At 44.7% G+C, this 13,908-nt stretch overlaps 1 protein-coding gene across 1 annotated transcript in view; it reads left to right on the top strand.

The window, feature by feature from the left end:
* The first annotated feature begins 1,056 nt into the window (after positions 1-1,056).
* Positions 1,057-13,908, top strand: part of LPL (lipoprotein lipase) — a 36,183-nt gene continuing 23,331 nt past the window's right edge. The window contains exon 1 of the mRNA XM_063129143.1: positions 1,057-1,317. Within this exon, the coding sequence (XP_062985213.1) occupies positions 1,221-1,317 (97 nt within the window). The 5' untranslated portion in view covers positions 1,057-1,220. The remainder of the gene's footprint in view (positions 1,318-13,908) is intronic.

Genomic DNA, 13,908 nt, shown 5'->3' with positions numbered 1-13,908 from the left:
GGAACTTTAGATAATAAACTTCCCAACACACACACAAACACCATTTAAATCATGTGCTGTTTGAAACTGACACAGGCACCTGCATTTTCCCTCTGCTGAGCTGAGGGACTAAGGCTGAAATCCTGTACATACTTAACCTAGAAATTATTATTATTGTTATCATCATCATCAAATTTATATCCCGCCTTTCCATCTAGAACTGGTGCTCAAGGTGGCTAACAGTAAAATCCATATCAATAACAAAATCTTAATTTGGTTAAAGTTCCACTAAACAATTAGACTCTGAAATACAGACCCAGGCAAGATAGCTTTGGGCCGGTGAGCTGCAATTTAGACAGGAAACCAATCAGTATTGAAGCCCCCAGCCACTATGTTTAAAGGGAAGGGAGATCTGAACACAGATCTCCTACAGGGAGTCTGGTTTAGCAGCCCCAAGGTAAGAGTTCAGTCTCCCCACCCTGGGTCAGAAGTCAAGGTTTTACATTTGAGCGTCTAATACAGGCATGAGCAATTGTGTAACCCTCTAGATCTTGGTGGACTGCAATTCCCATCAACCCTAGGCAGCAGAGCCAATGGTGAAGGACGATGGAAGCTGTAGTCCAACAACATCTGAAAAGCCACGTTTCCCATCCTTGATCTAATACCATCGCAGGCCGGGTCGTTCCCACACACGTCGCTAACTGTACAGTTGCAGTCCTCTGTCCTCGGAAGGCACGGAGTTGTGCAAGGCATTCCGGAACTCACGGCCTTCTTTGTTACCACGCTTGTCCTTGCTCAACTAAAACTGCAAAGGAGAACACGACGGAAACGTTAGCTCAAACGCAGATTGCAGAACCGAGCCCCTCTCCCCCGCTGGGCCCTCCTTCCCTCCCTTTCCCCGCCTGTCCGTCCGTCCGTCCGTGCTTGGCCAGCGAGGAAGGCTCGAGTGATTGGGAAGGAGCCGGGACAGGGCCCCTCCTCCGCCCACTTGGGGCGCTGAGAGCCAATAGGTGCTGAGCTTCATTTGCATATTTCCATTCAATAAGTTTAGGCGGCGGCCGGCGCGAGGTTCCAGCCTTCCTACCGCAGGTCCACGAGAAGCTCTTGCACGTTTTTCCCCCAACCCCCCTTTGCACCGCAAGTTTTGGAGGAACTTCGCCTTTTCTCTTTTGCACTGACGCTCCCCCGCCACCTTGCGCTCACTTCGCTTCGTTTCCCGGACATTCGCCACGTCTCGAGCAATGGGCAAAGAAGCGCTGCTAGCAGCCCTGTGCGTCTGGAGCATTGGTCTGGTTGCCCAGTGCGGAGAACCCGCCGCTGCCAGCACCGCGGACCCACGTAAGTCCGGCTCCGCGCGTCCCGCAGAGCAGCCCGGCCACGCGCCGGCGGTGGAAAGCGAGTCTCGCTGAGGAGGGAAACCCCAAACAAACCCCACTAGCCCGCAAACCGCTGCCTGCCTGGAACTCGCTGCGGAGAAGCGAGGAGGCGGCGGCGGCGGGGCGAGCCGCAGGTCGACGCGAGGCGTCGCGGGAGGGGAAGCTTCCCAGGAGGCTGCGGGGGAGAGGGCGGGATTCGCGGGAGAGGCGGAGGGCGAGGCACGGACTGGCTGGGATGCGGCGGGGCAGGCACCAGAGCGTTCAGTGGGCGAGAGGAGCACGCGAAGCCGAGTTTCCGTGGCCCAACTGACTTTAGGGGACTTATTCCCACGTCAGAGTGCAGCCTCCATAGGAGTGAGATGCAGAAGACGGTGTACAGTGGGCTCCGAGGGGCTGCGGGTGGGCGTCCGCCTGAAGAGAAGAAAATACGTACAAACTTCAGAGGGCTGAGAAGGGGTTGGGCCAAGCTGTGATCCTGTGCCAGCCACCAGCGCGCATGGTTTGCCCAGTGTGTGTGTGGGGGGGGAACCCGCAACCTTCGTAGCTTGCCTGCCTTGCTTGGGACCTGTCACGGGCTGTGCGGGTGCGGGGCGTGGCTGACGCAGGTGGCGTGTTCCGGAGGCAAGGCGGTACACCTGGCCGGCGTGCTGAGGGGGCGGGGTCGAGCGGGGAACGTGTGCGGGACCGCCGCGGGCGGCTGGGGGAAGACCCGGAGTGGGCGGGAGCGCGCGCGGAGGGTGTGTTTTCGCAGACGTTAAAAGAAGGGCGACGGCTGGAGGTGGAGGCCCGCTGAGGGCCCCGCATGAGCGGCTTGGCGGGCTATGCCACAACTTGAAGCGTTGTTTAGTAAGAGCAGCCATGGAAGCTGGTAGTTTCCATTTCGGTAGGGCTGTGAATACACTTTGGGTTTCGGTCAGAACCATCCAGAACTCTAAAGGAGCTATCCAAGAGGCTGAACCCACTTTGGGCTGGTTCTGACTGAAATCCAGAATGGAATCTGAAACCAACCGAAATCGGAGCCCCCAACCCCCACTGGGGGCAATAAGACAGAATAGGAAAGAGCTGCGGGAAAGGATGGAGCCCACGTTGCAAGAGCGTAAAAAGAGCTATGCTGAATCAGACCAAGGGTCCGTTTAGTACAGCATTCTGTTCACACATTGGTCAACCAGCTGTCGACCAGGGACCCGCAAGCAGGACATGGTGCAACAGCACCCTCCCACCCCATGTTCCCCAGCAACTAGTGCACACAGGTTTACTGCCTCAGATACTGGAAGTAGCATGTAGCCATCGGGACTAGTTGCCATTGATAGCCTTCTCCTCCAGGAATTTATCCAACCCCCTTTTAGAGCTATCCAAACTGGTGGCCATCACGACAACTTTCAGTAGAGAGTCCCATAAGTGTAACCGTGCGGTGTGAAGGAGGACTGCTGGGTGAGGCAGCCTCTGCGTGGCTGTACGGCAAGGAACTTCCTTCCACGTTTGTTTTGGTTTCTTTGCCGCTGCTCTGGTTCGTCCCGCCGCCGAGTCAGGAATGGGCAGGCTCCTCCGACATGCACGCTGGACTGGAGGCGTGTCCTGGGCGGGAAAGGGGCCAGCCGGCGGCGGCGGCTGCTGCTGCTGCGCTCTCTGGTGACCGCTAGTAACTCCAACGTGGCGCGCGAGTCCAGGAATGCATGGAACGTGGGCCAAGGTCACCCTGGTTCAGGGGCTTCTGGGAGCCGGGGCGCGGCCCTTGTGGAAGCAGGCAGGCAGGCAGGCAGTGCTGAGCGAGGCTTCGGTGTGTGTGTGTTCAGTTCCTGGGATGCGCCTTGGAAGATGAAAGTACCTCGCAAGGGGCGGGGAGGAAGGAGGTACCCGTGAGAAAGTGCTGCTGTAGCAAAGAGAAAGAAGGGCGGGGAGGATAGTGGAGAGCGCTTTCCAAGGGTTTCCTTGCCCACAACTTGTGTAATCTAATAATAGGAGAGCACAGTGAAAGCAAAATGCCCCTCCCCGCCCCAGGGCTGGTGCCAGGCTGTTTTCCTCCCTAGGCAAGGCGAGCTACTTGCGTGTGCGCGCACACACAAATTGCCAACTTCGATTTTTAAGAACATATTTTGTAGAAAAAATAAAAAGCACAAAACTTGAACTTATTATGTTTTCCCCCCCCCTTAAAACAGCTAATTTGTATAAAACTGTGATCCTTAAAGGTCAGTACTGTGCCCCTCTGAGGACTGTGACCTAGGTGGCTGCCTAGTTGGTCTAATGGTAGTGCCGGCTCTCTCCCCACAAACAAAAACTTGGCTTTGTATTTACCTTATTCAATGGCTTCACACAGATTATTTTTTGTTGGTCCGTTTACTAGCTCTTCTTTTATTATATATACCCCAGGGAAATATTTCCCCTTGTTTTCTCCTATTTTGTCTTTTGGGAAGAATTTGGTGATTAGTCCCGTCCCCCACAAAGTTAGATCTTTGTGGAAGAGTGGAAACAGACTGGAGATAAGATGCAGGAGCTGAAACACCGAAGTGCACAGCCTGACAATTCACACATGGTTTAGCTGGTGAGGTTCATCTTTAATGTGTTCATGATGTGGATGATAGGATGATGACCTTTTGGTTAAAAATAGGAAAAAAATACATTTAAATTGGCAAAGAACAAGTTATTGCTGAACAAATGAATACAGACTGCAGACGAGCTTTTAGCAATGTGTAATAAGGTGGTGGTGTGGGGGAGATAATCTCCAGCAGTGAGAACAGAAATGTCCCAAATGCAAACCCCCTGCACATTCTTTCATTTATGAAATGGAGGGAATGAGAACTCCTGCGCTAGCCAATTTCTCTGGAATTGACACCATCTGCTAACTTCTGAAAATCCACACCATGGGTGAGTTCGGATGACATGCTAATCAATGGTTGTTTTCCATTTTGTTCCTATCCCCCCCACACCCCGGGTTGATTAGCATGTTGTCCAAACTCAGCCATTGTTTATCCCCACACCACTGTGTTCCCATGTTGTCCCAAGTGTTGCTGATGTGCTTCCATTTTTAAAGCTTTCACTTAAAAATGCCAGTGTAATCTTTGCAGATGGGAGATGGCTGTTGTCTCACCTGTGTCAGTAATGACAGTCACGTTGCTGGTAGTTGCATGCAATCATGCTTCTCCTGCCCAAGCAGGTTGTCCTGCCCAGGGTGCCAAAACTGTTAGTCTTATCCTACTCCCAGCAGCTCACTAGGACACAGCTTGAAATTGACAAGCTTTGTCAGTTTCACCAAGCTGTTAGACTTGCTGCAGAGGTGTGTGTGGAAAGCCATTTCTGCACAGTTGTTCTTTTTTTAACTACAAATTAAATTTATTCCATTTCAACAGGCTAATCAGGACTTGCAGGGATGTGGAAGGGCACATTTACCAATGGTAGGTGCCACGACACAGGCTCTGTCCGCGGACAACAGGCCTGTCCGCGGACACTCCGTGCTCAAGCTAAGCACCACCACTTTATGAGCCTGAGGTGAGGGACAAACACCACCTTTCTACAAACTATGTGGAGAAAGGGTTAAACAGAAATAATTTCAGGAATAAAATAACGTGCTGTGAATTATATGTGCTGATGGTGAATTAATGTCAGAACGGGTGTTATATGTATATAACTACAGATGATAAATGCCAAGGAGACATGTGGGTTTTTTTTGTGGTAGTAAAACAAACTGAATAAAAATTTATTTCAATGTTCACAAACTTTGTTTCATAATAAAACTTTCCAGACCCTTGTTAAAACCTCTCATCCAATTCTTTCTTCTCATACACACTTTCCTTTCTCTCACACCTTCACTCTTAAACTTTCTTTATTATCAGGATTGTTTAATATACACCAACTGCACACTACACACAAAAGACAACCCTCTTTACCCTGTTCCTCTAATTCTCCCCTTGAACCCAAGTACTTTAAAAACACCTCCCTATTACCTCAGTCATTCCCTTATATATCCTCCTCCCCCCTCCTAAGATATTCAATCTCCACCCACTCAGGTCAACATTCTAAACACAATAGATTTACATATCTTAGACATACATTAGGGAACTGATTTGTGGGGTGTAACGCCACAGTAGGGAACAGGATGATGGTGCCACTGGGACTGGAGAGCACTGCCTTCCCTCTTTGGGGACTAGATAAACCACAATCACCCCCATACAGAGCTAGAGCTAGTAGAGAGAAATCACTCCTTTGTTGTCATCTTTAAGCATAGCCTGGGTGAATATTAATGAGCATTTTACCAAGTACAACAGTGATGAAGTTGTTACTTGGTAAAATGCTCATTAACATTCTCTCAGGTTGTCCTATGGATTAGTTGCCTATTGACTATATTTTAACTATCTAAATATTCATATCTTGTGTAATATTGCAATCTGCCTCATGGCTGCAGGTGCAAAATGTATGTGCTTTTAACAGATTGTGACAGGAAGAAAAGTAGCAAGTTTTTGTTACTTCTAAAACTGCATATCCATGCCAGAAAATGCTTCAACTGTTGCATTTCTGCTTGCCATCTAGTAGTTAAAGATAACAGAGGTCTTGCTGGGAAAATGACAAACAGAGTGTAAAAGCAGGAGGCAATAGATAACCTAATCTTTAGTACACAAGATGCCAATTTCATACATTTGTAGGGAAAGTATAACTTAATATTTGTGATTAGCTGGTGATGGTTTTCTCTAGGTGGGATAAACTGATTGCCAGGCCTTTCTATATGGCAGAAGGATCTGATTGGTCTGATGAAGGATCTGATTGGTCTGAGACCCTGATTAGATATGCGTGTGGTTGATTGGCTAATGCTGCAAACCTATATGACTAACTTAAGTCCCATTGAGTTCAGCGGGTCTACTCTAAGTATGACTAAGTCTCTGGATCTTACTATTAGTTGCAAATCCATCTTATTGAAAGCAGTGGGATTTCTAAGTAAACATATATCATACCCTTTTAATGCCTCATCCTATATGTATGTACTCAAAGTAAATCCCTGTGGTTTTAATGGGGGCTTTGGCACTACCCATATTTTTATTCCCTTAGGTATGGGTATGTCTAGAGAGTACAGAATGCTGGATTGAGTGGGTGTGGCTGGTGATGCTATGGAAAGGGAGAGGAGTTTATATATGGGGGAGCTGAGTTGTCTGAGGTTTTCAGTTGGTGATTGGATTTGGAGGGTAGATGTGCTTAGTTGTGTGATTTCTTGTCAGGAGTTGTGTGAAGAGTGAGTGAGTGATCATAGGGACTAAGGATTATTATTATTATTATTATTATTATTATTATTATTATTATTATTATTAGATTTGTTACTACCAGTATTCTTAAGAATAGGCAGGACTGGAATAGAATTTGAAGGAACTAAGAACTGTAAACAACAATAAACATTTTCTTTATTTTGCTACCATAAAACCACGTGTCAGTTTGGCTGTGTCTCCTGCGCTATTGGTTCATGAATAAACACATTATATTAAACCTTCAGCCTGCTATATTCACAGAAAAGCCTTTTCCAAATCCCCTTACCTTTTCCCTCTGCTATAAGGGAAAGGTTATATTTTTCTTTTTACCCTTTCCTCAGGTATTTAAGTGGTGGTGCTTAGCCTGAGGGAGGTGTGCGCGTCAAAGCCTTGTGTGTGAGGTGTCGTCGCCGCAGGGGCTTACTCTGAAGTAAGGGCACATAGGTTTGTAGGCATAGTTATCAGAACCACAACTTTTTAGTTATGTTTAGGGAGCACTCCTGTGCATGTTTAGGCAGACAAAAGTCCTACTACTCCCAGTATCCCCCAGCCACTGTACAACGTATGTTTGCATAGACTGCACATCCAGTTACGGATCCTGCATTTTCAGCAGTCCAAAATCATATCAATTCAGATTTACATGCATAGCTTAAATGCAGGATGACTCTTTCAGACCTTCTGCCAAAGGCAGCACTAGCATGTTCCTTTCAAGCTTCGGAACACGGCTTTTTAAAGTTCTGTATACTTTATCAGCTTAATTTTAGGTCACCAGCCTGAGGTAAGTAGAGCAGGTCCATGCAGCTAAGCTGTGAGAGTATACATCACTAAAATGTAGAAAATGATAAGAATGGCAAAGAGAATCCTTCAGTTAAGTACAAAAAAAAAAAAAGCCAAAGGTTTTTGCAATCTCCCTTGCAAATACATCATTTGCAGCCAAGTTAAGTACCAATTCCTCAAGGATTAAATTTGGTTCTAGTACAACACTGTATGTCAGATGGTGGGCTTTTGTTCCTAACCAGTGGAGCAGTGTGTTAGCAACATTCCACCAACCTGCTGTTGATAGCAGAATTGGAGTCACAAAGATTTCTTATTTTTTTGAGAAGTTAAACAAGCTTTCCTATTTTGTTGGATAGTCAAGTTGTTAAACTTACAGTGCAAGAAGTTAACAATATGACATACTTAAATCCCTCCCCCAGTTCTGAAAAAATGCAACATATAACTTTCAGTCTCATTTGAAAGGGATTTTATAGGGTACAAAACTCATTTTACTGTGGATGATGGGTTATATAAAAATTCTGACCATTTACTTAATATGACTGATGCATTCATGTCAAAGCGTTAACTGAATTGCAGCCTCTTATGTGCAGTAGAAATAGTTGCTTCTGAAATACTGTTGTTTGTATAGACGTTGCTATTTGAAAATATGTTCATATTTACTTTTTTAAAATGGGGCTATACTAGTCTGGGTTAACTGAGGCTCTGCCCTGTGACAGTATATAATTCCATCAATGTTTTGCTTGCTTTGTATCCAATTTGCCACAGTGTTATTAAATAATGATGAAATCAAAATGGAGGCCAAATAATGTAATATATCAGTGATATCTTGTGTTTGTTGTAGGGATGCAAGTAGTCATTGCTAGAGAAATCCTATAATTTATGTTCTTCTGTTAGGTTCATCGTAAACCTTGATGAATTACCTTATATTGCTCAGTGAGTGGATTGAATGTGCCTTTATAATGAATAGAACGCAATCCAACATGGAAATAGGGCACATTTGTGATTGGCGCATCTATTAGCAAAAATGTACAGTGTGAGCAGTTCATTGTCATAATTGCAGCATCCAAATAGGAGCAGAGACCGCAGGCTATCTTTAATGCAGGGAAGGAGATGTATGAAGTGACTAGAAATGTGAAGGCCTAAAAAAACGGAGGGTGGTGGTGGTGCAGAAAAAAAATCTTGGGGAGTTTTTTGAAAATCTTGGGGGAAATGGTTTTCCTCCTAAATTTGCTACCACCCCTTTTTCTAGATTGTTTTTAACTTGTTTATGGTCTTCAGTTCTCATAGGAGTACTGTTTTCAGCAGCATCCTTTGGCTCATGTAATATGTAGCTGGTCCTTTAAATTCTTAATTGGGCTCTAGAAACCAGTACTGTGTCTTCCAGAGAAAATTATCTGCAATCTTAGTCCTACATAGAGTAGACACTTTGAAATGAATGGGACTTAAGTTGGCTCACTAACCTTTGTGGCTATAGTATAGAATCCATGAGACATTACATGAAAATAGGATCATTGACTTCACTACTGGAGTCGCTGCTGAAGCATAACAACTAAGAATGAGAGCTTGTATGTGAGAAAATCCCCTGTTCAAATCTTACCTTGGCCATGAGCTAACTAGGTAGCCTTAAGCTCAATACTACCCTGAATTTGCAGAATGACCTACCTATTTTTTAGATTGATTTGAATTGTATTTTAGCACATACTTAAAACTTTCCTACTGAAATTATTGGACTTAAAACAATATTTAGCAGATTTCTAGTGTTCAGAGTGCTTCATGTACATTATCTAAATCAGCAATTCTCATAACAGCCCTATCAGGTAGGAGCTTAAGGTGGGCTAGGTTGTATCCGTAGTGTATGTGGAATGCTTTGAATATGCAAAAAGCACAATGTCAATTGTGTAAGTATTGTTATTTTTGTTAACCACAATAAAACAGATTTTTCTATGCACATGGAATCCAGTAAATGTTGCTGCATGAGCACAGTTTCATAGGGTTGTAACCAGACATAGACATATTTAGGCTCCATTGATTTGAGTGGGTCTATTGTACATATGACTAAATCTGCGTACATCCCATAGAGCGGGTGGGCTACTTGTGGTCCTCCAGATATTTGCCCTACAACTCCCTTCATCCCCCACCATTGGCTATGCTGGCTAGAGCTGATGGGAGTTGTAGTCCAAAACTTTTGGAGGGTGACAAGTTGCCCTCTTCTGCTATAGAACATACTTTTCTTCTGAATTTATATTAGCATCCTCCTTTTCACTTATAGTAGTCAATGAACTCTCAGAACCTTTGTCTATTATCTTTGCAAAATCATGGAAGACGGGTGAGGTGCCAGACGACTGGAAGAGGGCTAACGTTGTCCCTATCTTCGAAAAGGGGAAAAAGGAGGAACCTGGGAACTACAGACCAGTCAGTCTGACATCCATCCCTGGGAAAATCCTGGAGCAGATTATAAAGAAGTCAATCTGTAAACACCTTGAAATCAATGCGGTGATCACTAGAAGCCAACATGGATTTGTCAGGAACAAGTCCTGTTAGACTAATTTGATCTCATTTTTTGATGGGGTAACCTCTCTTGTGGACTGTGGGAATGCTGTGGATGTCATATATCTTGACTTCAGCAAAGCTTTTGACAAAGTGCCCCATGATATTCTGATTAACAAACTAGCTAAAAGTGGGCTAGATGGAACAACTATTAGGTGGATCCACAGTTGGCTACAGAATCGGACTCAAAGAGTACTTATCAATGGAACCTTTTCAAACTGGGGAGAGGCAACGAGTGGGGTACCGCAGGGCTCAGTCCTGGGCCCAGTGCTCTTCAACATTTTTATTAATGATTTGGACGAGGAGGTGCAGGGAACGCTTATCAAATTTGCAGATGACACAAAATTGGGTGGGATAGCTAATACCCTGGAAGACAGAAACAAACTTCAAAGTGATCTTGATAGGCTGGAGTGCTGGGCGGAAAACAACAGGATGAAATTTAATCGGGATAAATGCCAAGTTCTACATTTAGGAAATAAAAACCAAAGGCACAGTTACAAGATGGGGGATACTTGGCTCAGCAATACTACAAACGAGAAGGATCTTGGAATTGTTGTACATCGCAAGCTGAATATGAGCCAACAGTGCGATATGGCTGCAAGAAAGGCAAATGCTATTTTGGGCTGCATTAATAGAAGTATAGCTTCCAAATCACGTGAGGTACTGGTTCCTCTCTATTCGGCCCTAGTTAGGCCTCATCTAGAGTATTGCGTCCAGTTCTTGTAGTATTCCTCAGGCATAGGGACCATACGGGTGAGCTTACCTGCTCAGCCTGCCACTTGCCTTTAGACTACAAGGCAATAACATCAGAGTCTTTTCATTGCTGGATTCTTTTATTACTAAAACTTCTTAGAACAGTGACACCAAACTCCCTCAGCAAGGCCCACAACACCAACTGACAGAAACAGAGGCCTTCGATGAGGACCTGGAGACTAGCAGCTACAGGCCTCTTAAAGGTATATACATCCACATATCACAGTTCTGGGCTCCACAATTCAAGAAGGATGCAGACAAGCTGGAGCGTGTTCAGAGGAGGGCAACGTGGATGATCAGGGGTCTGGAAACAAAGCCCTATGAAGAGAGACTGAAAGAACTGGGCATGTTTAGCCTGGAGAAGAGAAGATTGAGGGGAGACATGATAGTACTCTTCAAATACTTAAAAGGTTGTCACACAGAGGAGGGCCAGGATCTCTTCTCGAACCTCCCAGAGTGCAGGACACGGAATAACGGGCTCAAGTTAAAGGAAGCCAGATTCCGGCTGGAAATCAGGAAAAACGTCCTGACTGTTAGAGCAGTACGACAATGGAATCAGTTGCCTGGTGAGGTTGTGGGCTCTCCCACACTAGAGGCATTCAAGAGGCAGCTGGACAGCCATCTGTCAGGGATGCTTTAGGGTGGATTCCTGCATTGAGCAGGGGGTTGGACTCGATGGCCTTGTAGGCCCCTTCCAACTCTGCTATTCTATGATTCTATGACAGCTTCTCTCCTGGGACTAATTGCAGTTTTGTGCAGGGGGGATTTTTGTTGGTCCCCCTCCTTACTGTGGTTCTGATCCTGATCAGGGGGCCCAGTAGCTGCTATTTATTATTTTTTAAAATAGTCATGCAAATACAAGTGACGTGTTTAATAGGGGTGTGCTCTGCGTCCCTGAATTATCTGGTAACTGTGAACATTCATGGAGCATTCTATTTTCCAGAGTGAAAATTGGCTACTTCTAAACCTATAAAATAATATCAGAGTGCAGACATGCGCAATTGGAACTCCTCACATCTCTGAAATTATCCTAATGTTTGTGTGTGTGTGTGTGTGTGGTGTGTCTAATTGAAAACCTCCCAATAAGGAACAAGGGGTGATAGGCTGGGGTATTTTTGATAATTGATATTGACATCTGTGGCTAACCGATTAGGAATTCTCACAGCGCTCTTCCTCCCTGTTCTGTCCCTCCACCAATCACAGTGTTTGGGGGAGGGAATGTCAATTAGTGAAATTAGGGGGCATTTGTTTGCAAAGTAAGATTTAGAGAAGGAGAGAGAGGGGGAGTCTGGTTGCGTGTTTCTGTTCAGACTCATAGAAGTCAGCCACAGTGTGGAAGTGCTGCTGGGCTGATTGAGTAAGCTTCTACACCTGAGTCAGGCAGGTTGTTTTCAGTTAAACTATTACTCCTATTGGCTGGTTGGGCTTCCAGTGCAGGGTGTGTGTGTGTGTCCTTGTCCTCCTCCAAGCCATGTGTAGCCTCCTATGGGGAAGCTGTTGTCGCCCTGACTGGACTCACTCCAATGCCTGACCGACAGTGGAGGACGGGTGCCTTCTTCTCCTTGTCCTGCAAGCCTCCTGTCCTCTCTGAGGATGGGCAAGCTGTGTGCTGCTGTTGTGGCATTTTATTAATATATATATATGTTATTGTTGTGCTAAGCACTTCCCGCTGCTTCGTTTCCTCTTCATACAGATCAAGGCATGAGAGGTGTCTGGGAGGACATTTGAGTTTGGACTTTAAAAATTCCCTATAAATCACTGCATATGCTCCACAGCTGGCATGCCCAAAGCCCTCTTTAAAAGCTGTCACAGTGCCAATTTTCTTGTGTTTATCTTTAAAACTGAGGGAGCTGTGAGCATTTCTGTTAATTCCCATTGACAAGAATGTACCGGTTACCCAAAAATGGAGCGTTTTTTTCATCGAACTATTCAGCAGAGCGGAGAGAGGGACCAGCTCCAGAAATCGGGGGCAGAGAATCACCTCTACGGAGCTCTGGCTCGAATTTCGAGGCAGAGAAGACCCACTTTGCACACCCCTAGTGTTTAACTAGTTTCGCACTAGTTTCACCGTTGCTAGCATTCACGGAAGTAATTGCACTTCAATGGTAGGCAGTAATGTTTCACTATGCATTATCTGGTTCATAAGTATGTGTAGTCTAGACCAGCCTTTCTTAACCTATTTTGGAGTACAACTCCCATCATTGGCTTTGGTTGATGGGAGTTGATGTCCAAAACATCTGTAGGGTACCAGGTTGGGTACGGCTGGCCTAGACAGTTTATATTTGTAAAGTATTTGAGGTCTTCAAAGAGGCTATAGAAATGTTAATAACAGTCCTATACACTTCTATAGAAATGCAGTTTATAGGTTAGCATTAGCTAGAAGACAACAATTTAATTGGAATAGCTTGATTTTTCATGCCAAGGGATTTTACTAGGCAAAACCTGGTAAAGCTTATACATTTTTGAAATTACACACTGGAGCTGCATAATAGCTAAATATTGACACGGAAAAGGGTATAAATTAAAGTATAGACATGGTGTTCTTGCTTGCTTTCCTGTTTGGAACAGAAGCTTTTCATGACCAGAAGTCTATTATGAGTTTCCTGTATATATTCTGTGTAGTTGAAAGCTCTTTTTATTCCATTCAGAACTTTGTTGATTTATAACTGAGTTAGAACAGCAACGAGTTTATGTTTAACTTAAGACCCATTCAGCCACAAGAGTTTTCCTTCTCTTGGTGGTAAAATAAATATTTATTATCATATAGGAGGTATATGGTAACCCTAAAGATGTGTTTTAAAACAGGGAATAGACTGAGGGGCATTTAATTTATTTATAGGGTTTGCATTGCACTTCTAATACTCATTGAGACTTATAAAAATGAGATACAAAAGTGGCCAATAAATAATATAAAAATTCCTATAATCTAATACCAGTTGTCTTTTTAAAAAAAATGCAGTTCGACAGCTTCAGCCTGAACAAAAAGTTTGCACCTAGTGATAGAGGGTGTACAGAGTGTGGGAGTAAATTCATTTCTTTTGAAAGGGAGTTCCATAAAGAGGGCAGTGAGCATTAGTGGTGTGAAAGGCATTATATAACATAAACAAGTGGAACATTTAATTCTAAGAGATTTATTTAGTTCCCAAAAATATACAATATGGTATGTGTGGACCTTCTCACATTAAAACATTTTTTTTCTGTGGAGGGGAGCCAAAGAGTCATAGATTCCGACGTTTGGAAACTATTTCTAT

The sequence above is a fragment of the Elgaria multicarinata genome, chromosome 6 (assembly GCF_023053635.1).
Source record: "Elgaria multicarinata webbii isolate HBS135686 ecotype San Diego chromosome 6, rElgMul1.1.pri, whole genome shotgun sequence".
Classification (NCBI taxonomy): domain Eukaryota; kingdom Metazoa; phylum Chordata; class Lepidosauria; order Squamata; family Anguidae; genus Elgaria; species Elgaria multicarinata.
Note: the sequence above shows the minus strand (reverse complement) of the source record. Positions and strands in the feature narration are given on the sequence as shown.